The sequence below is a fragment of the Bemisia tabaci genome, chromosome 1, assembly GCF_918797505.1.
Source record: "Bemisia tabaci chromosome 1, PGI_BMITA_v3".
Taxonomy (NCBI): domain Eukaryota; kingdom Metazoa; phylum Arthropoda; class Insecta; order Hemiptera; family Aleyrodidae; genus Bemisia; species Bemisia tabaci.
The window spans coordinates 64,519,208-64,543,950 of NC_092793.1; the positions used below are offsets into that span (position 1 = coordinate 64,519,208).

The window sequence follows — 24,743 nt, forward strand, 5'->3', positions numbered from 1 at the left end:
CGTCATCGTTGAGCTACCGCGTGAGCGTAAAATGTATCGCGTAATTTCAACGGGTGGTGGTAAATCACCGAAGCTGTCGTAGTACAATGCATTCCCGCACTTTGAAATCCGGTATGCTGTCCAATGTGTACCGGCTCCATCGCTTCGGTCCAGATTGATGATACCGCACTCGGGACGTTTGGGTTTCTTGGTCGCCAATTCATCGATCATGAACACACCGCGGAAATGCGGGATTCGTAATTGTTCTGTCGCAGCGATTCTCAACTCAACATCCGTCATCGCTCGGCGCGGTAGCTCACGGATCAGTTTAAATTCTTTCGGTAAGGTCTCAAGTAAAGTCCGTAACCTTTACGGTACGGTCGCAAGTACAATCCTTCACCGAGGTGTACGTTTTTCTTCAAAGATCCGTCGATGACAGTCTTGATCATTTTCGCTACCGGTGTGATTGTTCGCGCGGCCAGTCCGATACTCGTCAGAAGATTCTTGACTCCGGCACCCGTCTTCGGGATAGCCAAGATTCGCTCCGCCGGTTTCTTCTTCTTCTTCTTCGACGCTCCGGCACCCATCTTTGGGAGAGCCAAAATTCGTTCGATCGACCGCTCCACCGGTTTCGTCTTCTTCTTCGACGCTCTCTTCTTCTTCTTCTTGGGTTTCGGTTTTTTCGCTGCCACCGTCTTGTTTAGTCCCATTCCGAGTTTGGCTTTGAGTTTCATAGCGTTCGTTACGGCGTATGCTGCCGCTCTTTCACCCAACGATGAGTCGGACGCTTTCACACGTTCCCAAGCTCTGTCGGCAAGTATGAGATCGGCTTTGTTCCTCTCGGTGGTGTCTTTGGTCTTACTGTAAGCGATGTCGTGGGACTTGCAAGCTTCGTCGAGCGGATTTATACCCGGATCTCCGCGTTTCAATCGTTCTGCGAGGCGAGTGCCCGGTCCGCAGTACCTGTAGTCGCCCGGTAAGTGTAGTTCGAACGGTAGTGAATTTATCAACGAGTTTAACAGTCCACGTCCTCGATTGGTTTTGCTGCAAGTTGATGTTCTTCTCGGTGACATACTCTGACGAAAATGTCCATACTACTTATACGGAGAAGTAAAAAAAAAAAAAACTATCCGATAAAATAGGGAACGAATACGATGCGACTCGTCAAGCAAAGAAAGTCACTGCGAGTCCGGAACCTCGACAAACGGAAGAAGCAAAATGAAAACCGACGACAACGACGACGACACAGTGAACTGTTACCGAACAGTATCCGTTGCATTGTCGTTGGACCGTCCAACTGCGGTAAAACAAACGTGATGGTTTGCTTGCTACAACATCCGAACGGATTGAAGTTCCGCAACGTGTACTTGTACTCCAAGACACCGTTCCAACCCAAGTACGAAGAACTGCGTCAGATATTCGACGGAATCGACGGTCTCGGATACAACGTCTATTCGGACACGGCCGAGATTGTTCCACCAAACGATGCCGCATCAGACTCGGTCTTCATTTTCGATGATGTCGCTTGTGACAAACAAAATGCGATGCGGGAATATTTCAGTATGGGAAGACACAGCTCGGTCGACAGTTTCTACTTGTGTCAAACGTATTCTCGCATACCGAAACAATTGATTCGCGATAACGCTAACCTGCTCGTAGTTTTCAAACAGGACAATACAAACTTGCGACACATCTACGACGATCACGTCAACACAGATTTCACGTTCGAAGATTTCAGACACATCTGCTCGGTGTGCTGGCAGGATAAGTACGGGTTTTTAGTCATCGATAAAGATAGTAATAAGAACGAGGGAAGGTACCGGAAAGGTTTCGATACTTTTATTGAACAAGATGGATAACTTATCGTTGTCGACGATTGCTCAGAAATACGGTAGTATCGATAAAATCCGTCAAGATATCAAACGGAAGTTAAATACCATTCGCACCGGAGAGGCGGACGCTCAGGTGACGTTGAAGAAAGTTTTCAAACCGTTGACAGATCCGCTCGCAGCGTTGCAGAAAACTGTGTCGTCGTCGTCAACTCCCGCACTTGTCGCTGCTCCTCAGGAAAAGAAAACCAAGATCGAAGCTTCAAAATCGGAAACGAAAGATGGAACAACGTTTGTTGATAGTTTATTTGCTTCGTTCGGATCACCGAAAAATATAAACAACGATGATGATGAAGATGATGACGATTCAAAGGAGGATGATGATGATGATGACGATGATGAATCGTTCCAAGATGCAACGGGTAAAGAACAAACAACGAGTCGCACTGAAGACGACGACGTCGATTCTCGAAACACAATCACTGCCCCGCACGTACAGTTCTACTTGGACGATCTGGAGAAACAACCGAAACAATCCGATACCACGTATGGTGTGCGGAAAGCAATCAACGGAAACTATCTTATCGGAAACCGAACCATAAGTTTCGATTCGGACGGACGACTAATCTTGGACGGTGGCGATGAGGTGTTCGAACCGACACCCGGGTTCTTGGAGCTCATTTTCAAGAAACATCCGCGTAATTACACAGCAGATGATCGTGCTAATTTCCAACGAGTAGTTACGCTCACCAATGCGCATTGGAGGAATCACCATCCACACGGTAGACCCAACTCGAACCGCAGTCAAAAATACCGCGATCTCATCAAACCTTTGTTCGCTACATCTACTCCGAGATCAACGAGGAAGTCATCGCGTAAAAAACTGAAGAAAGGCTCCGGTATGAAAATTCACCGTGCGAAACGGGAACTCGTCTATTGGGACGATCCGAACGAATTGGTCCAACGTCTCGTTTTACTTGTAGCTTCGAAACAAGCTGGTCACACCGATCACGATCGTGAAATTCTGAGTATCGTCGAAGAGCTTCGCGAAGCAGATTACATCCACTAAATATAGGTTCCGCACAAAAATGAGTCACACCGACCGGTTTGGAAGATCGAAAGGAACTTACGTTCGCAACACGAAGCAAGGTCTCAAAGGTGACGGTTTCTTACTGGATCCGGACGGAAATTATCTCGTATCCAACAAACGGATCCGACAACTGCAAGATCCCGAAGAGGATACCGACGCTGTGAACAAACAATGGACAGACTCGAGGTGGACGGAAGCTATGAATTTAGCACAGCTTTGTTTGGAGAAAATGGAAGAATACAAAAGTATCGCGCAACGACTCGAGACGAAATTATCACGACTGGAAAATAGAATCAGTCAATTAGAGGTTGTGAATCGAATGAAAGGAAAATAGTGTTGAGATGAGTCACACGGACGGTTTTGGCCGATCGAAATTCCGCCGCGGTCCAAAAGGTGACGGATTCTCACTGGATTCCGACGGAAATTATATCGTATCGAACAAACGGATTCGTCAAGTGCAAGATCCCGAAAGCGATGAGGATGCGGTGAACAAACAATGGTCCGAACGGAAGTGGAAGGAAGCCATGAAATTAGCTCAACACTGTCTGGAGCGTATCCACCAACTTCAGCAATCTTACAATCGTCTGGTTAAAATAGTAGCAACGAAACATCATTTGAATCGAGAGAGCGGACGACGTCGACGGTAATTATCATGTCGGCAGAAAAACGTGGGATCGTCGAGGAGCTACATAAACCTGCACGACGAAACTATCCGCGTCGTAAAGTACGGATTCTCGGATTGTTCGATTTATGGCAAGCCGATCTCGTCGAGATGCAACCGTACGCCTCGGTCAACAAAGGATACAGATATCTCCTCACCGTCATCGACGCGTGCTCGAAAAAGGCGTGGGCCGAACCGCTCAAATCGAAAACGGCCGCGGATGTTACTTATGCTCTGCAACGCGTTCTCAAAGCAGCCGGAAAGTCACCGAAACATTTACAAGTCGACATGGGCTCGGAATTCTACAACTCCAAATGTCAGGCATTGATGAAGCGTCACAAGATCAATATGTACAGCTCGTACTCGACAACCAAAGCCTCTATTGTGGAGCGATTCAATCGAACGCTCAAAACGAAGATGTGGAAAGAGTTCAGCGCGCAAGGATCGTACAAGTGGGTAGATCTATTACCGAAACTCATCCGTGAATATAACGGGAGCGTTCATCGCACAATCGGTATGAAACCAATCGATGTCACCGAAAAGGATGTACCGATGATCCTGCAAAAGCTTCGTGGGCCGCCGCCGAGTAAAATTGAAAAGAAACGTCTGGCCAGACGAAAACTGAATGTCGGTGATCACGTCCGGATCTCGAGACTCAAAGCCATGTTCGAGAAAGGATACACACCGAATTGGAGCACGGAAATTTTCAAGATTGTCAGCGTCAATCCCACCGTTCCGATCACGTACGATCTGAAAGACGCACACGATACGATCATCAAAGGAAAATTCTACCGCGAAGAACTCCAACCCACCAACTATAAAGATACGTTCCTGGTGGAGAAAATTCTGCGTCGCAAGAAAAACCAGGTCTTTGTCAAATGGTTGGGTCTGGACGCGAGTCACAATAGTTGGATCGATAGTAAGGATTTCGTATAAATAATAATATGCAACGTGTTTGCGTTTTCGGAACGTGTTTGCGTTTTCTAAACGTGTTTGCGTTTTTTAAACATGTTTGCGTTTTTTAAACGTGTTTGCGTTTTCGAAACGTGTTTGCGTTTTCTAAACGTGTTTGCGTTTTCGAAACGTGTTTGCGTTTTCAAAACATGTTTGCGTTTTCTAAACGCGAACTATTTGAAACTGTAACTGTAACTGAAAATATCCAATAAAAAATAATAAAACATTTTTAATTCATCAAACTGAACATTGCAATATCCATTCCAAGCGCACACTAGTACAAAATTTGAAATTACCGAATCAGACCCTAATCTACAGTATCTGATACCGACCCATACTGCAGGATACGGTCTCTCGAAACTGAAAAATTTTACAAGTCCGAAAATCCGAATTTTTTTGCACAATCTGGCAACACTGTACGGAAAAATCAACTAATTTCTTGCCCCATCTGGCAACACTGTAAAATGCAATGTTGTAAAATTTCACCAATAAATAAATCATTTATTTACGTGCCCCGTTCGGCAACACTGCTGCGCCATCTTGAAAAATACACCATTGCATAACCCGAAAAATGAAGGGGCATTATTACACGATTGCATAACCCGCATATTGAAGGGGCAACATGCAATACTTTCTTTTTACAGCGTTGCCATATTTAACAATAATCCCTATACAACGCTGTAATTTAATTCATATTTTTCTGCACAATTTGGCTAAAAACTTTTGCGCTCAAATTCCCATTTTCACCCTACTGTCATCAATACTATCAAGATCGCAAATACCTACGATTTTTATCGACTTTACTTTGCAGTGATTTTTGTCAAATATTTTTAATAATTTGGTAACTAAGCAAGAATTGGGCCTTCAATTTTCAAAGAATTTTCAAAGTTGAAATAAAAGAAGCTTTTAAAATTATCTGGCAATGATCGCGCGTTTGGTGCCATCTAAGAGGCAACCGGAAGGTTAATACACATGGATTGCATTTTGCAAAAAGGAACCACCAGCATTGCAATGCTGTTTAGATCGTGCAACTTCTTTTGTCTTAGAGGAAAACCCCGATTATCCATTAATAGTTTCTATTTTACTCGCTAAAAACTGTAAATTTAAGACAAAAATTACCATCTAAATTTCATAGTTTTTCACGATTTCCGCAATTTTATTGCAAAGGATGAAGTTGCACAATCTTAGCATCATTGCAATGCTAGTGGTTCCTTTTTGCAAAATGCAATCCACATTATCATCGAATTTTAAGCGATTTTCTCTTGTCTTTTGCTATTGCCTCTGAAGTGGTACAAAACGATTATTATCACTATTTTAATCTTCTATAATATAGTCTCTAAAAATTGGAGGCCCAATTTATCAGTCTGCACAGTCCCCCCCCCCCCAAAAAAAAAAAAAAAATATGGGAAATTTGCTTTAAAAAAATCGATTAGAACTAAATCCTTTGACCCTGCTTGGCTCTCCTCCGAGGCTCCGAGTTGGAGCTACGAAAATATACCTTGATGAAATAATTCTTGCACCCTCCTCATCTACCATGATAAGGAGTCTTTTTAAGTCCCAATTTTCACGTGCTTGCCAATTCACCAAGAAAAATTGATAAAAAATGGAAAATTGTGTTATTGACCGTGCTATTTGTCCGTCGTATGGACAAAACCAGTGTCATATTTTTTATGGCCCGTTCGGTCGCGCACTTTTTTTGAGGCAAATTCTAAGCATCGATAACGCAAGAAAAATGCAATATTGCCTTCGTGTCAGTGTCATTCGTGTAATTAATCGTTTAGCGATACGACCAACATAAAAAAGCTTCTCGTCACCATTACCTTCCCACTTTTCCAAAATTATCCTATGCTACGGTCAAATTAGGTATACGATACACTGAACCAACACGCAGAAACGAACAAGTAAAACTTTTGGTAAATTGTATTTTTCATGGTTGGTACTTTCTATGCTTCTAGGGCCGATCTAGGAACCCGTTTAAGTATCACGTAGGTTTCTCAAGAGGGAAGGGGTAAGGTCCACGTTTGGCTCACGAGGTCACACCGAATATTGAAATGGAATCCCCTCATCGAGCCTTACGCGATATTGAGGTGGGCCCGCAGATAAAGTCTGCGAGCTAGCCCGCGCTTGGTGAAGTAACTCTTTACAGAAAACGCATGAATTAAAAAAAAAAGTCCATTTGTACACAACTGAAGAGTGTAAGCCTGAAAAATTACCCTACAATAAAATCCTTTCGTAAGCTATTCAAAGGAGGGGGGGGGGGGGTTAAGGTCTAAGTTTGGCTCACGGGGTCTTACGAAGGGGGAGGAGAGTCAAGTCAAGTCAAGTCTTACGTGAGCCTCCCACTTTAAGAAAAAATAATAATTTTGAATAGAAACAAAAAGACGCCAGTTTTCACACATTCTCTGTCACTTTCTGGGAAATGGAGGGGGGGGGGGGGAGGAGATCAGGGCAGTTACTTGATTCCAAAGGGGATTGAAAAGTAGTGGCACTGTTGCTTTACAAGGGGTGGAGGTTTAAAAAGTCGTCCAAAAAGCCGTAAGTATCACTTGAATCGCTATACCAGAACAAATTAGTGAACAGTTAAATAATAAAGCGAAAACTGGCAACTATGGCGCTTTAGGTAAGAGCATTTATAATGGAAATGATTAATTTTGGTCGTAAGTAGACGAGCATAGGTGAATTAACCATCACTGCCATCATCCGCCACCTAAAATCGCCAGTTTAGGATTCAAAACATAGTCGGTCGCGCGCCAACGCGCTCCGTTTTTGCGCTTTTGCTCCCTCAATTTTAAAGATAAACCTATGATGTAATATACCAAATCAACGCTAAAAGAACGATCTACAACTTTTACTCGAAGGTTTTTTCGATTTGGGTCTTCATAAGGACGTACATACAGAAAACGCCGGTCAATAATTCTCAATGTTCAATTTCTTTTAAGTTTACTCACACCTAAATTACTTTGACATTCAAAACTATATTTTATTCGAAAAGTAGACTTAATTACCTACAGTCTAAAAAAAATGAACTCTCTAGGTCCATTTCTCGCTTCGTGGTGAATTTTTGAAAACATGTCCAATTTTCAACTTCATCGGACCACTGTGCGCAGTTCCCCAAGGGGATTCTAGAGTCCCTTTATACTGAGAGTCAAGACAATGTGAATCCATTTCTGATTGGTTCCCGTATTTTAGGCCTTCACAGTGTCACAAACGGGAATAAAGATTACATTTTCACCGATTGCAAAGATTATAATCTGGAATGGACCGGGGAATTACGGGTTCGGCAAGGAACAAACGGAATGAGAGAAGGAACGGCGAAAGATGTTTGTTGAAAATCGGCCGATCAAAGATTACAAAAAACGTTTAATTTCTGTAATCTTTATTCCCGTTTGTGACTCCATGAGGGAGTGTTGTCTTGATGAGTCTCTCAGTATAAAGGGACTCTAAGCGCGAGTCTCAGCCAGAGTTGCTAAAAGAAATTTCATCGAATGAAATTTCTTTCGACCGACAAAATGTCAAAAATGCTTATTTTTTCTAACAGAATTTGTTTTTATTTTCAAAGAGAATAATATTCGTCAATTAGACCAGTTGGAGCGCGGTCTTCTCTCAGCTCTTCTCTTCTGGTCTTCTCTTACTACTCTTTCTCTTCTGGCAGTTCTGGCTCATCATGGGGAGGGGGACCGGGGACCCTAACCTCAAATTTCAAACTGTTAATTTCTGAAAAAATCAGAGACAAATGAAAAAATCATTTAAATTGTTTCAAAGATAGTTCAAGATCCCTCCCTTTTGTACCAAAAAAGAACGATATACTATTAGGGGGTACTAGGATTCTTTATAGTCAAGAAATTTGTTTTGCTCCAAATATGAAAGCTAACGTCTTACTTTATCCGTAAAATTTATTTTGGTGTTCAACCGGTACGGCTGTGTGTTCAACCAAAATTTAAGATAAAAAATTCAAAATTATGTTTTTGCTGTTTTACTCAACTTTCTGGGCATTTCTAAAGTTCCCTTTCACAGTTTGCCACGTGCCTATAAATGAACTTAAGGAGATTCATAAGTTTCAAGGGTTTAATCCTGAATTCTGCGTGTTAAATGAAATTTCACGAAATTTCATGAAATTTCATTATGAAATTTCTTTTTATAATCTTTCATGAAATTTCTTAACTCTGGGTGCAGCGCCGGAAAAAACAGTTTTGACACGATCGGCGAGCAGGAATTGATATATCGAAAATTCTGCGCGCGGAACAGATTTGGAGCGCCGCGCCGGAAAAAATAGTTTTGACACAAATGGCGAGCAGGAATCGATATATCGAAAATTCCGCGCGCGGAACAGATTTGAAGCGGCGCGCCGACAAAAATAGTTTTGACACAAACGGCGCAAATAGACCGAAAACCGGCGCGGAATCCGGAAATTCAGAGATTTTCATCGAAAACGGGTTTCTTCTTTCCGCGCGCCGAAAAAAAATTCCGCGCGCAAGAAAAGAGTTTTGATACTACGGCGTTCCATAGGCAATGCCCCCCCCCTCCCATCCACAAAAACCAAAACAAAGCACTGCAGGAAACACAACATACTAGCAGGAATCCTCAAATAAATTTTCTATCTTGTACAATGTCTGTTGATACTTAAGTATTTGATGATACCTACGAAGTACAAAATTTCTGAAAAGACACTGGGAATACCAGCAGAGTCATCTCAAAATTTTCTCTCATGAACAAAACTAAAAATTGTGGAAGTTTCCTAAGAATGCTCTGAAGACAAATTTACGTATTATTAATAGATGAAGTGTAGCCTGCTACATATCATGTCGTATTCCTCTTCAAATGTACATGCAGGTGAGTAGATTTTGAAATTTTGAGCGCACAATTTGCTTAAGAAAGAAGCGAGCACTACCACGATTTCCACTTACCATTACCACTTCCTGATAAATTTTTATAAGTTGATGCTTTTGAAAGTTGAGTTGTGATGTCGGTTCAGCCGCAGCACTCACCAGAAAATTCCATCTTCGATCGGACCTTTGATGATTCATTGTCGAAATAGCTTTGAACTAATTAAAGATAAATGACACCGCACGAGTGTCATTTAGTGATGAATCAGAGATCAAAGTATAAATTTGAAGCTGCTAGAGCAGTAATTTTATCAGACAAGAGTGACCGTCTAAATGTGAAATCCACTTATGACAAATCTCAGAAACTTTGCATCACCGCAAGGAGACATTAACAGAATATCTGTACACCAAATTATTTACGCAACTAGGTGAATTTCTTTGGTAAATTATTGCGCTTAAGAGAAAGTCCTGACTGTAGAAAACAAGAAATAATACCTGTACCGATACCATAACTGTGTATATGCACTACAGTGGTCACTTATAAAGAACAGACACGAACAAACACTTATGACAAACATTGAACAAGAGAGCAGAACTGGATTAAGTGACTGTAGTCTCTGATTTAATTCTACACTGCGAATTTGAAGAGCCATAAGACTCACATCAGATGTGTAAGTAATCACTTGGTTTGGGCCAAAGAAACCTCGAACTACATGAGATCATATCGGTAAAGCTTAAGAGGTCAAAAGGCTATAATACTAAATAAATCGTGAACTTCTAACTCTTGAATGAATTCAGGACCACTTACTTAAGACAAAAAAAACTGCAAAACATTTGATTTGAGGCGAAAATGAAAAGAGAATGGTCAAAAGAAAGTAAAAGAAGAAAGTCTGGGTTTGGACACTGGACTTGTAAGACTGATTTTCAGAATGCACCTTAAAATGAGCCGATAGGCCGTGGCTCCTGGTTGTAAAATACGATGAATATTATTGCCAAATGCTTGGTTGAAGTCGAAAATGGATTTAAATTAATTAAAATTAAGAGATTTCGAGTTGTTTGGATCATTTGTGTTATCAATCATGTTATCAATCTGCGTTTGTTTACACGACCCACATACGGTAGAGGCACGCAGAGGATCGATATAACTAGAGAGATATAACGGCATGGGAATACTGCATTACCTCCAACGGCATTACCTCCACAAGACTCCCCTGCGATATATCGAATCGATTGTGGCAATGTGACCCAAGAGGGGTTGCGGCCAGAAGCCGACAGAGAGCGCTGAAACTCATACAATGTTGCCAGTCTGTGGTGTATGATGTGTTGCTTGTTAAACGAAATGAAGGCGGGAGACCTATCGGCAAATGCCCGTTCTTCTCAACAACAAGCCAGTTGGGCGGTGGATTGATCGCAATGAAAATTGATGGCGATACATACTGTTCAAAACAAATAGCTTTCTCGACTGACCCCTTTAGTCCACATAACTCTGCCGAAACGACCCCGAACTGTGTTGCTTTTCTTATGTGCGTCGCTTCGTTGATCTTGGTTTGATTTTCTCGGACCGATAATGGCCCAGCCCATATATGAAGGATATCAATGAAATTAAGTATCTCTTAAGCGACATTTGGACTCTCTTAATAAATGTTCAATGATACTACAGAACATGGATGATCGGATGGCAATGCTGAGATTGTGGCAGTTGGTCGATCAGTCCGTCGACAGCAAAATATATTCCCCTGCTCTCTGCTCTCATCAGCCGGTAAAAAAACGATGGCGTTACGTCCCCCTGCGGTTTTGGGCGTTGGGCGCAGAGATGTTAAAATTCATGAGGTCTTTTTTTTTTTTTTTTTTTTTACCACTTCAAATAGTGCACAAGGGCCAATCCTTGCCCTTTATTCCCGTCCCCCTCCAACCCCTCAATCAGTCCCAGGCAACAATTATTGTTTGAGACCATCAAACTCGGATCGTCTGGCCGGGAATCGTACCCGGGACCTCCCGATCATAGAGCTGGCGCTACAACCATTACACCATACTGCCGTGCAAAGGAAAAACGCCGTATGAACCTTCAGGCGTTGCCACATTTCCTTTGAAAAACACGAATTTCCTGGTAAACTCATGAATATTTTCCCTCCACTTTTTCAGACAATTTCGTTCGTAATTCCACCGAAAAGTCCTGAAAATTTCAAGGGAAAATATTCATAAATTTCCTCAAAAATTAACATTGTATCGAAGGAAATTTGGCAACCCTTGAATGTTCATACGGCGTTTTTCCTTAGCACGGCAGCTTAGGAGGCCGACTATTTCGAAATTTCATTCAAAATTCATTACTTAGAGAATACTAATTCGAGGAAGGGGATCATACAAAACGTTAGGTTTTTTTTCGTCTTCTTTTTTGAGTAGTGCAGTATGTTACACAGGTGGGTTATGGGTGATTTCACGATAATAGGAATAGTCGTGTCGCCGTGGGTTATGAACGACATAGGGCAAAACGATTGAAAACCAAATTAATTAATCAATAGGAATGATGTCCCTGAACCTATCCATGCTAAAAAATATGATGAATTATTATTATATTTAATAATATGAGACTTTAAAGGCCGAAAATGTCCGGTCGGTTACGCGTCGCCAACCCCGATTTTGAAGCAAAAGAGCAATTTGCGGTAACATATCAGTACTGATCATGAACTCTTTGGCAATATTTGCTGAAAAGAGACTCTAGTGTTCAAGAAAATTGCCAGTTTGAACTGAAATGTTTATTATTGAGCGAGAAAAGTCATAAGACAGAGGTGTCGCCACATTTGGCAACAAATTTTTGCAGTTGTATTAAGTGCAGTGTTTATCTCGCCAGATGGAGTCAGGAGTTTCAAAACTGCCATCAAATTGTTCGCTGAAGTCTTCTTGACAAAACCATTACTGATAAGTCAGTTTTTTTTACAATGAAAACTTAAATTATTATGAAAACCAGTGATTTTTACGTGTGTAGTACTAATTCCTCACTACGCGAAAACCTCAATTTAATAGTATTAAACTAAAAGGAAGTCTCCAAAGTTTAGAAAACTTTTAAGGCAGCATTAATTCCACGTCATAACTCAAGAATTGCTAAGTTTCATCTTTTGTATCATCTTTAATCTCACATTTTTGAGTGTCGGTTACGCTGTGTCTGTTACGTAACCGACACAATTTGGCAGGGCCGCCATGTTTGCGTGGACCTCCAGCAGTCCCGCGGAAAGCGCTGATACCTGATTCAATGGCTTGTTTATCAATCACTTTAACTTTGCACTGAATTAAAATAGAGCGTGCCAAAGCTGAAAAAAGGAAGTTTAATACCTTTAGAATGAGGTAATGAAATCCTGTTAAAATTGGTGCACTTTTATTTCTCAGGTATTTCACATTTTAACTATTCCTGTTATCGTGAAATCACCCTTATGAAGATGAGGGAGAAAGAAAAAAATCTGAATTTCAGAATTACGTATTTTATAGCTCTCCTAAGCACCCACCCACCCACACACACTTTTTTTGAGGCGAACGTGCGGCGTTCGTCTTAGAAATTCACATGAAGTATCAAATGGACCGCGTTAAACAGAAAGGAACCAAGCCACATCAGCTATTGCCAAATTTAATTGGGCAATTTAATTTTTTATATGAAAACGGTTGTGTGGATTTTCGTGCAAATTTCAGTGAAAATTCTCCATGGTACGAAGCAAATTCCTTAAAATTTTCAAGGAAACCCGAACAAATGTTCTCTCGTAAAAACTTTAATTGCCCAGTTAAACTTGGCAATAGCTGATGTGGCTTGGTTCCTTTCTGTTAAACTCGGTCCAAATTTGGCATGCGGCACGGAAGAAAATGAAATTGCTGATTCAACAATTTTGTGGTTAAAAGAAGTGTTCGACGTGTTTCATTGTAAATTTTACAATTAAAAAATGCTAATGCAACCACCCCCGTAGCTCAATTAGCTTTCCATTATTGAAAAAGGATATTATTGGGGGGCATAAGTGCAGTTTTTGCTATTTCGAGAAATGCGTGTTTAAAGTTTCGAAATTACATGGATCCATATGGCGGAGAGAAAGCTCAAACTGACTCTTTCATGCTTTAAAATTGGAAATTTGGAACGAGTTTTCCACAGAATATGCATTAAGACTAGTTTTACTTAATATCATTAATATCTTAATTTTTTCAAAAACTGCATTTATGCGCCTTGTCCTCCAAACCCCTCATTTGGAACAAGTCGGACAGTTTGTAGGTAAGTACAAAACTGTTAAATCAGCAATTTAATTTTTTCGGTGGATATTCACATGCATTTTAACTCACTTTTTACGGGTTGGTTCCGCAGCCTGTAACAAATCACGCCGACGATTTGCAAGTTCAACTAACAATGTTTTTTTTCCAACGAAGTTCATCTCATAAAAAATTCAAAATTTAATTTTAATTTTTTTGGTTGGTTCAGAAGCAGCCTCATTCATTCGCATAAGTTAGCATAAATTTCATAAGTTTTACGTGAAATTGCCACAATATCTCCCTTGAAATTTTTCGTCACTCTGCGGAGCTCTTGATATGATACCTAATTTATTAACCAACTATTCCTATTTTTTTTTTTCAAATTTTTCGCGAATCGCTGATTTTTTTCCGTAAGGAAGAAATCAAATTTCAAAAAAAGCTCTAATCAGGCTGCAATGATGGTATAGTTCTTAGGGCTTCTATAGGGGAGAGTTTACCTCTAACTACTCTTACTCTATGCTGCTATCTATATATATTCTACACAGATTAGTCCAGATCGCTAACGTCCAATCTAGCCAATGCTTCGAAAGCGTGAGTAATTTTGCTACAGGTTAGGCAACTTTAGAAAATTGATGGCCCTACCTGTAGTGAAAGAACTTGACCGGGGCGAGAGAAATTTCCTCTTGAATCTGATTATAAAGCTTTAATAAAGTATAAATAGTAATATGTAATAATGGTTTTTGATCAAATAAGATTTTATCAAGTACTGTTATGCTAAGTATTCTGATTCAATACTCTTACAACAGTTGGTAGCAAATTAACTGCTCTCATGGGGGCCTGGCGGGAATTCAAAACTAGGAACCAAAAGTCTCATTTTGCTAGGATTTTTCTTTAACTTTCGGTTTCTAAGGCTTTAAACTTCAAAAATATGATATATAATAATCTGGCGGTGAAGATCGATTCATCCAGAATAGATGAGAGATAGACATGCCAAATTAAGGGGGAAAGTGCTGCATCTTTTAATCTGGAAATATTAAACCACATAAATTCTACTGAGAAACTAATTCTTGAATTCTTCGGAACGTTTCATCTCACAAAAATCTGTAAAAGAGGTATTCTCCCGCCGAAAATCTGCTGAAAATAGCCAAAATTTCAGTATTGGTTCCTAGTTTTAAATGCCCATGGATTTTCCCGCCAAATGGCTTTCACAAAACTTCTCGCGCTCTTCCGCCGATGTTAGCGATCTGGACTAATTATCTGTGATATTCTATTATCTCTTTGTAAAAGAAGAAAGTGAGGTTATGTTTATATTAACTGATGAGTACTCACCGTAAGTAAATATCAGAGACAAGAGACCCTCCACTGGCCTCCTAACGACAGGTGGAAGATTTTACTTTCGGGGATTCAACAGTTCCTTATGGACAATTATTAGGGAGCAACAGTCATCACCTCAATTTCGGCTGTTGACCTACCTACATGGTCGATGATGAGCTTCGGGTGACGTCATGAGCCAAACAAGTCTCGCAAACTTCGGCCATTTTCGACTTGTTTGCAAAACGAAACTGCCAACACGTTGTTAAACATCAACCATGTAGGTAAGTCAACAGTAGAATGCTGAAGTCCCGAAAGTAAAAGCTTCCACAATGGCCAAGATACTAGTGGAGGGTCTCTTGTCTCTGGTAAATATATGTACTTGGTGAATTACGTCTTTTACTAATCCCTTGTCGACTATCCTCTGGGTTACGTGTGACTTTTCCACCTCTGTTACCCTGCGCGGGTCTTGAGGACTCTTGAAGACCCACTCTTCTTGAAAACTTTACTTTACAACTCTTAAATCAAGATCTATGCGGGGTATATATTTCAGAGTCAAATACTGATTAACTGCCACATCATACAATTTCACGGTTAACAATCTTTTTTAGTTTCGAAATTTTCATGTAAGTCACTGGAACATCTGAAAGAATTCTAAAAAAGGTAGATCATTGGCTGAAAGTGCAGAATTGGTTCTCTTTGACAGAAAACTTGCGCTCTAAAATGTGCTGATAGGTGGAAGGCTGGTACATGACTTACTTTAAGCCAGAATTGACAAACCTTCATGCAAATGTACTTCTCCTTCGATGCTTGGACGGACTATCGACGTGCTTTTCCACAACATTGTCGAACATTAATTAATGGAGCCCATTAATTTTTTAAACAACAAGAGTTGTGGAAGAGCATGGTGACATCCTGGATGAACTAGCTTGGAGAGAATAAACTGGATTGTTTTAATTGTTTCATAGCCGCAAGAGAGATGCTGTGTTCTTCAGCTGCAAAATATTATTTTGCGTACACTGAAGTAGAGAAATTCCAACTGAAGAGAACTTAGGTATGATTAGACTTTCCACAGGGGGCAGACTTAGCAAGCAATCTGCATAGCTAGGGAACACGGCAGCCTTGTGATTTCGGAGCGGAGACGCCAAAACATAAAATTTAGAAAAAGAATAACAACTGAAGTAGGTAACCATTTTTATTCTTCATCTGCCTTCTTAAGGGTGCGGTTGTGTAGTAGAGGAAACAAACTGATGACAATTATTGCATCAATACGATAAGCGCTAGTTAAAAGCAAGCAATGCGGTTACACTTTTTCACGAATCTAATCACATCACCAGTACTAAATTACAAGTCTCCCGATCCACGAGTACTAGGGGAAAAGTCTATGTCGAGATACTAATTGATAATTTCACTTAATGGATTCTAACCTCCTCTAACTCTTAATTCACGCTCATGATCATGTTTCGAGAGTTATCAGCGATTATCAGCTGATTGTCTCACAATCTCACACTGACTATCGACAGTCAAGGATCGACAGTGGTAGAAAGTCAGAAACACCTATAAAGAAATCTCATGCTTACTTTTTGGTTTGGCAACATCGTAAAATTCGAGACAGCCTTACATCTCGAAACATCGACCGATCGATTTGGGCACATTGCCAAAGTTTCGATCTCTCGCTCGACCATGTTGGATTTTTGGAGGTAATGCCGTTGTAGGTAATGTCCTGCCCCCATTATTTTCTGGTGCAGCGCCGGAAAAAAACAGTTTTGACACGATCGGCGAGCAGGAATCGATATATCGAAAATTCTGCGCGCGGAACAGATTTGGAGCGCCGCGCCGGAAAAAATAGTTTTGACACAAACGGCGAGCAGGAATCGATATATCGAAAATTCCGCGTGCGGAACAGATTTGAAGCGGCGCGCCGACAAAAATAGTTTTGACACAAACGGCGCAAAAATATCGAAAACCGGCGCGGAATCCGGAAATTCAGAGATTTTCATCGAAAACGGGTTTTTTCTTTCCGCGCGCCGAAAAAAAATTCCGCGCGCCGGAAAAATATTCCGCGCGCCAGAAAAAATTCCGCGCGCGCAAGAAAAGGGTTTTGACACTCGTTCCATACAATCCTGGATTCCATCTGACACTAAACACCTTCACTAGAAAATAACGTCCTACGTTTAGCTAAATAAGGATAAATAAGCCACATATAACTGAAGGAATCACGTAAAAGTGCTTAAGCAAAGACATAAAGACGGAGGGCTAAAAGCAAAAAATGAAGCTTCTTTTCAACCACCTCTACTATTGGCTAGAGGATTGGCGGCGAAATCGGGACAAGTTTGAATTCAAATGTAGGGCGGGAACTGAATAAAATAATTGCGGAAACAAAGTATTCTAGGTTGATTTTTGCCCAAATTCACTTACCCACGCATATTTCTTTAACTTTAGGTTAGCTTTGGTCCGTCGTCGACCGATTAATTTCATTTTGGAGTAACGGTCATCTAGAACTGTAACGACCTGTTTGAACCTGCAGAACCACCATGAGCAGAAGAAAAACTAACTTTATCGGAGATTACTGCCTATTACCAAGCAAGAGTAGGTGTAATATAATAGGACGCAGTCCCAACTTTCTTAATATATTCGTTTTAGGCATTTAAAATACGTTTCGAAGAAGAAATATGGAAAAATTAAGAGGACAAGTTCAAATCAAATTTCCGTTTGCCGTCATGGATTCTCGCGCTCATTTACACGCTCACACAAGCACCCAGCGCCAAACCAGGCTTCACTTTTTCCCCGTGCTTTTAGATACGAGCACTCCGTCTTTATGTCTTTGTGCTTAAGCAACAATTAAAGTAAAATTATGATTGTTGTAGGTTAGAGTCCCTTTATACCCAGAGTTACGACAACTCACTTTTGGTTGGGCCAGGGTTGGGCTGAAAGTGGCCTAAAAAAAATCCAATTCTGATTGGTTCTCGCTCATGGAGGCCGAAACGAGTGCACCAAGATGGCGGTACCTCGAATGTGAACAAGAATAATGAAAATATCACCTAATTGTGGTTTATCAAGAGTAAATTGTCATTTCCATCGGTCCAAAATGAAAAGAGAATAAGAAATTATTCACAAACCAATCTCATTTTCTTTTTAATTGATCAATTTGTTGATGTTGTTGTTTTTGTATGACAGACATCGCAGGATTCCTGATCCTTATCCCTCAATATCGTTCGTTTGGGTGCACTCGTTTCGGCCTCCATGGCCAGCCAAGGCCGGCTGCCAGTCAGCTGATAATCGAGTTGTCTTAACTCTGGGTATAAAGGGACTCTAGAATGTGGAAGTCATCGGCCCGATGCCTGAATTTTGCGCGTGACGCGCAAAATTCAGCAACGATTCTCAGCAACCATCGGACCAATTTTGAATTTGTCTGAACTATTCGAGTAGATTTAATACACATCTGGATGAAAATAACTCGAATTTGCTAAATTTCAGCCGTTGGGCGATGACTGTTGACTTCCACATTCAGGTGCTAAATTCAGCGTCTGATTGCGGCATGAGGGAGTATGGCCACTGGCATAGAGAAAAAAAAGGAGGTGTTTGCATCTTGAGGATTTGTACCCACCTACGTCATCAATGTAAACAAGACGCTCGTTGAGGGTTATGTTGACGCTGTAAAAACGGACCATAATGTCCGATTTTTTTACTTAAATCAACTCTTTATTTAATTTCAAGCACTTTTTATAGAATGACTTTTTCCCTTAAATTACACCATTTCCAAGAAAATCGACAGGATAAAAACGTCGCTGTACCCAATGACGTCATCAAAGCTATAGATACTCTATGAAAAATTCCAAGATGCCCGAAATGCAAACACCTCCTTTTTTTTCTCTATGGGCCACTGGGCCCCATAGAGAGGCTTAGGACCCCAAAATGGCGGTGCTTTGTTTTGGTTTTTGTGGATGGGAGGGGGATCATTGCCAACTTTTGACGGTTATCACCAACCGCACTTGCTGCCAACCTTACTACATCTAAGATAATTTTTTTCAAAAATTGCACACGATTAGCCTTAAAAATATGTAAAGATGTCGCAATAGTGCATTTGAGTAAATTTCTCGTTACGATAAGCAAAGGAAACTACATTTTGAGTCATTTTGCTTTACATTAATTTATAGCGTCCGCCATTTTTGGGTCGTAAGGGCTCCATTCAGCCTAAGATGGCTGAGCCAATCAGGGGTGGTAACACCAGTGCAGTGGCCATACTCTCTCAATATAGGTCCTCTACCTCTCTACCTAAAACCACAGTGCACGGAAGTTTGGTCTTGGATATCATCCGTGGATTTCATGGATCTGCAAACTGTACGAATCTGTTGACAACATTGTAGTTCGGAATTCCACATGTTTCCCCGAGCTAAACTCGGAAACGTAGCGGCGGGTCGTCGACTATTGACGGAAATGCCGCGTGACCTTCAGATATTGACAAGTTTATTGATCGTGTAACTACGGTGTAGAGAAGATAAGACATTTGTTGTCATCAGTCTCCGTCGTCCGTCACAGTCACCTATAATCAATTGCCATATTTTTCCTCTTCAAATTTCAACCGATGTGTAGCGGCATTACACCCGCCTATCGACATGTTCATAGTCCTTTCAACTGGATAGTTGTCAGAACTGAAAACGCCGATGTTAAACGCAAGTACTCACCTGGCTACACGATTCCTCCTTAGAAGCCGTGGTTCCAGGCTCAGCTACTCAACCGAATCGATCCGCGAACATATTATGAAAGTGACATGGTTACAGTTTCATCCGTGACATTTACATCTTCAGATTTTGTGTTAACACTACATACCTATTTCATTTGCTTTGAGGTATGACTCTTTGTACTGCATGTTTCACCAGCTTATCTACAATACCTCTATCACCGAGGTGCTCCTACATTAGTGCTCAATCAGCTGGAGCAGTCACTTTTCTAACTATGTGAACCCCATGTTATTAGCAACTTTTTCAGACCCATTGCCTCAGTATTATTGCCGATAATAGGTTGGCTTCTGTCCCAGTTACAGAGGATTTTCTCCTTTACAAACTCCATCCAGGCACTGAATATAGTGTGTACTGTTCTGTATCACTCAGTCCTATTAACTCTCCAAGAATGCACAGCTCCAGAATCCAGAAAATTAGTCCTGTTAATTTAAAATATGTCCATTTTCATCTGGTCCACGATGATAACACCCATGACTGTAAGGCCGTGTTTATACAGCATTTGACTCTTGATCGCGACGCGATTGCGCTCATTTGATCCGAGACTGCGACTTGACGGGGATTTGATGCGTGTGTTTATACAGGGTTAAACTCCCTCGCGACTCAATTTTAATTTATCAACAATACTGTTGGGTCATGGTGGCAGTGCATCATGTCTTCATCCGACGAAGAAGACGTGCTTTTGTTATGGGCGGTGAATAAGCATCGTCGTTTTCGTCGTTATAGTGAACACCCTTTCAATACAGAAAATATTAAAAAAAGTCAGTATTTAAGTTTTTTGTTAGCATAAAATGCATTCCGTGGGTTCCAGAGGCATGGCCGAGCCTCCACCAGTTCCATAAGCTTCAGGGCTTCCTCTTCAGAAGTCATTATATTAGCCAACCTCTAAAAATCTTTTTTATTTTATTAATAAACCACCTTTTTTAAAAAAGATGAAATAGTTTTCGTCCGTTCACTGCACCAATCAAGACAAGACTGATCAAGAGTTGAGTCGGAGTCTAGAGCACAGAGTCTCGTCACAGACCGCGACGCGACTGAGATTTGATCGTCAAATCTCAATCGCGTCCGAGTCGCGACATGTATAAACATTCTCATTCAACTCCATGTGTTGTGCCGAGTCACAGTCTAGTCGCAATCGCGTCACGATCAAGAGTTTAATGCTGTATAAACACGGCCTATGTTGGTATCAAATATTTTTCCCTTCCTCAGGGAAGAAACATTATGGCCAACTAGAGGGCACATTTTTTGATAAGCATTTAAACTTACTCTTGCCTCCAAAAGATTTCCACAGTTGCTGCTAAACCTGACCCCTACATTATTTTGTCTATGATGTGGAACTGAAGTATGATGAAGTGAAGAGTTATGTTTGGAGGAGTGGAGAGGCCAAACTTTAAAACAGATGGAGATGTGCGAGGGACTTTTTGAAGCGTGGAAGGAGTGACGACTCATAGGCTGAAATTTGTGGGAGGGGGAGATACAGTGTAGAATAAGCGGAAATGAATCATGGGAATTTTCTTCCTGACGGAGGATTGGGCTGCCTTCGGGAAAATTTTGAAAATCAGGATCCCCAAGTAGCGATTTGTTGTTATTTTCATGGTAAAGTAACACCCCTCTCTTTCTTTACTTATGACTTTCCAAGGGATGATATTGCGTTCTCATCCATTCCAGATTCTGCTGTCCAAATGGGATGTTTAAGTGTTTGGACCCTCTATTTACAAAGCAGCTAACTCTTTAAATCACCACTCTAGGGTTTAGGATAGAGTTTTTTCACCAAGTCCTGTTATTTTAATAAAAATAAAAATGATTTTTAGACTTTAAGTAATATGAAAGAATTCTTCAAAACCTTTGAAGGGGGGGGGGGTGGCCCTTGCCCCACACATGCTAACCCTGCTTGTTAGTGTGAAGATAATGTCAAGACAGAGATAACAGTCCTCTCCAAAGCCATCCTTACTGCCATTTTTGATATGCTGAGGGGTAAGCCCTCTGGCTGCTACATGGCCCACTCCTTCCCAGGCACTTTATAGGTCCGAAAAGAAAAAAGTACTTAAACGGTTTCACTAACCTGATTTCCTCCTTTTTTTGTTGCAGGTATCCATGGAGAAATATTTCCTTTGGCATCATATTTTTCAATTAAAATGTAAGTAACTTTTAGAAGCTTTTTACACTACAAACCTGTTGCAAAACTTCTTGCTTTTGAATCTTTTACATTCTGAGTGCCACTAGGATACATGTTCCACCAGCCTTGAGTGCTTTAACGAAGACAAAGACATTGAAAAAATTAAGCAATAAATTAAATAAATGCTGGTTTTATGAACTTTGAGCACCTACCTCCAGGGGTTTTTTTCTGAATAATACCAAGTTTTTCATAAGATGCGTCAGCTTTTCATGAAGAAAGTATGGATGGTTTAAACATGAAAATCAGAGTATGTTGCAATTTAATTAAGTTATAGACTTTTAAAAGCTAGTCAAGGTGATTTCAGAGTATCAAGTCCCATGGGTCAATACTACTTCGATACATAACTAATTATGAGTTTCACTCTGGTTATTATAAACCAAGATCAACAGGAGGTGGATTCATGCCTTTTGAGTACAGTAAAAGCTCGTTAAGACGAAAAATGAAAGGACCGAAAAAAATTTTGTCATAAGCGGCTTTTCGTCTTAACCGTTCTTCGCTTGAGACAAAATTTTTCGGCATAAGCGGCATATGTGGACACAAGTGGTGTGCGCACAATTGAAGATTTAGTTGCAAGTCATCTTAGTGTGAACACTGAAAGTGAGGATGAAAACAGTGCCTGTGAAGAAAATGATGTCCAACCAATGTGTGTCGCGGAGGCTCAAAAATCACTGGACAAACTTAGGACTTTCTTCAGTCAAAATGACGTGGACAATACAGTTTTCAACAGCCTCCAAGATTTGGAAGCAGTTTTAATATCCGGACAGCTTTCAAAATTTACACAAACTTAAATTAAAGATTACTTTAAGTGAATGACTTTTTGAAAGATCGACTTTTGGACTTAATTATCAGTTTTAAATTTTTAAATTTTATACAATACAAAATCCAAATTTTGAATTTTTTAATATACGCAAATCGGTTTATCGCCAACTGTTGATTGCATCTCAGTCATCCAGCAAAACAGAGGATACCCTCGATCCACTCCCAACCTACTCTTTTTATGTCAAGATACGTGAAACTAAGTCTATTTTCCTAAGAATTGGCTCTTTTTTGTCGTTTTTACCCAATTTCAGGGGGAAATATTGGAAATTTTTCTTTGTTTTAACTGGCTTTGGTTACGGGTCAAAATTTCGAAATTTCCTCTTATCTGTATTTTTTTTTACATTGACTCTTATGGAAGTGTCAAGGGACGGAAAAAAATTTTGTCTTAAGCGGATTTTCATTTTCACTGTATTTTTTCTTAACGAGCTTTTACTGTGTAATAATCAATTTTAAAATGAATTACCTACCTTGCAGTGTCAGAAATTAAATTTTTTAAAGTGTAAAGTAGCTCAGTAATTTTTATGTCGTTATTACAGATGGCCCTTTCAGTTTATTTATTCAACTTGAGCAATGAAAAATTGTCTCTACTCAGGCGATAACTATTTTCCAACGGAACGAACAAACCTAACCAACTCAATGAAACAAGGTTCGCTAATTTCATGTGGGTTTAACTTAGTGAGTGATGTGCACCATTTGGAGCAAACAAATGAGGAGCTGCAAAAAATTTCCCTTTCACGCAGAAAAAGTGTATTCATCTGTGGTTTTAACACAATTTTTACTGTTTATGTGTTATTTTCTTGTCTTGGAAGGATAGGAGTTGACATGTACACAATGCAGATGCGTACTTTCTCACCATGACTAGCTTGACTTTGCAACTGGACAACGAGCAGATTACCAAATTATTTCCCAAGTGTAAACCTCGTCAAAGGAACTGCATTTCAACAGATGTCAATTTAAATAACGTACAGTTTCGTAATTTCTGTGGTGATGACCTATGCTTCCCAGTTTTGAAAATGGACTCAGATCTGTGGCAGAAAAGGTATGCTGAAGAGTGTGAATTTTCTAAAAGTTTCTCTTAGGAAGGCTTAATAGGCTATAAATCGTGATTTTATGTCATTTTTTGTGTACTTTCATACTAAAACTTTCATTAAGACATTTAACATCCATTGGTGGCCGTAGAATTTTTTGGAAATTTTCTCTCAACGCAGGGCTTAAAAATGTATGGGAATAAATCAAGAAAAAAACAAGTTTTTCAATTTGTTAAGTTTATTGATATTTTTACAACATAATAAGGCTACTTGTTGGTTTGATTCCATCACTATTAATCGTATCAGAAAGCCTGTGCATGACTTTGCAATTGTTGTATTTTGTCTGTAATAGAGTCAACTGTGGCGCTAATATGGGAGGAGATGAAGGAGGGGAGGCTGAAGAGGAAGAGTGCAATAGCCCGAATGAATCATCTTTAGGCGGTGACAGTAATGATGAAGATGATGATGAAGACAGTGGACGTATTGTTCTCACTCTGAAAAATAGACCTAGCAAAACAAATACATATAAATTGCGTGATTCTAGGTAAGTGGAATTAATCAGCTGTTAACATAAGAATGCTTTCACTACTTATACCCTCTACTGTGAGTGTTGGTGTGCAGCCAAATGAGGCATGGTTCGTAACAGAGGGATGCCCTCACCACCTATACCCTCTACCTTGAGCGTTTGTGTGCAGCCAAATGAGGCATGGTTCAAGTTGCGGCAAAGTATGATATTTTTGAGGAGTAACAAGAGTGGTAGAATAGAGCTGGATCCACGCTATTCTGCGGAGAAATCAAGGCCCAAAATTTTTCAAGTTGAGTCCAAAAATTCAACTCTAATGAGTATCAGTGTAAGACTGAAAGAAGGGGGGAGGGGGGGGGGGGGGCGCGGCTCAGCTCTTAAAACCTTATAACCAATCACATGGCTGGGTTCTAATTGAACTTATTTTGTCCCCGAAGACAATAGATTAAAAATCAACAATCCAACTGCCACAGACGATCCTAAAATGCCTCAACCACAACTTCATTGCTCTGGAAAGATCCTGCGATTTCTCTTTAGGATTTCATGTAATTGTATTTAATTTATTTGGGGCTTGACAGTTCTGTAAATACAAT

At 40.4% G+C, this 24,743-nt stretch overlaps 1 protein-coding gene across 8 annotated transcripts in view; it reads left to right on the forward strand.

Annotated features, from left to right (window-relative positions):
- Positions 1-12,698: 12,698 nt before the first annotated feature.
- LOC109040282 (uncharacterized) overlaps positions 12,699-24,743 on the forward strand; it is a 105,645-nt gene continuing 93,600 nt past the window's right edge. For 2 of the 8 annotated variants that reach the window (XM_019056161.2, XM_019056163.2), the window contains exons 1-4: positions 19,127-19,714; positions 21,693-21,741; positions 23,409-23,638; positions 23,980-24,171. In XM_019056161.2, coding sequence (XP_018911706.2) covers positions 23,454-23,638; positions 23,980-24,171 — 377 coding nt within the window. In that variant the 5' untranslated portion in view covers positions 19,127-19,714; positions 21,693-21,741; positions 23,409-23,453. Of the gene's footprint in view, positions 12,718-19,126; positions 19,715-19,750; positions 20,084-21,692; positions 21,742-23,408; positions 23,639-23,979; positions 24,172-24,743 lie in introns of those variants that run through there. The other 6 variants (XM_072305381.1, XM_072305383.1, XM_072305371.1 and 3 more) reach the window with 5 other exon arrangements.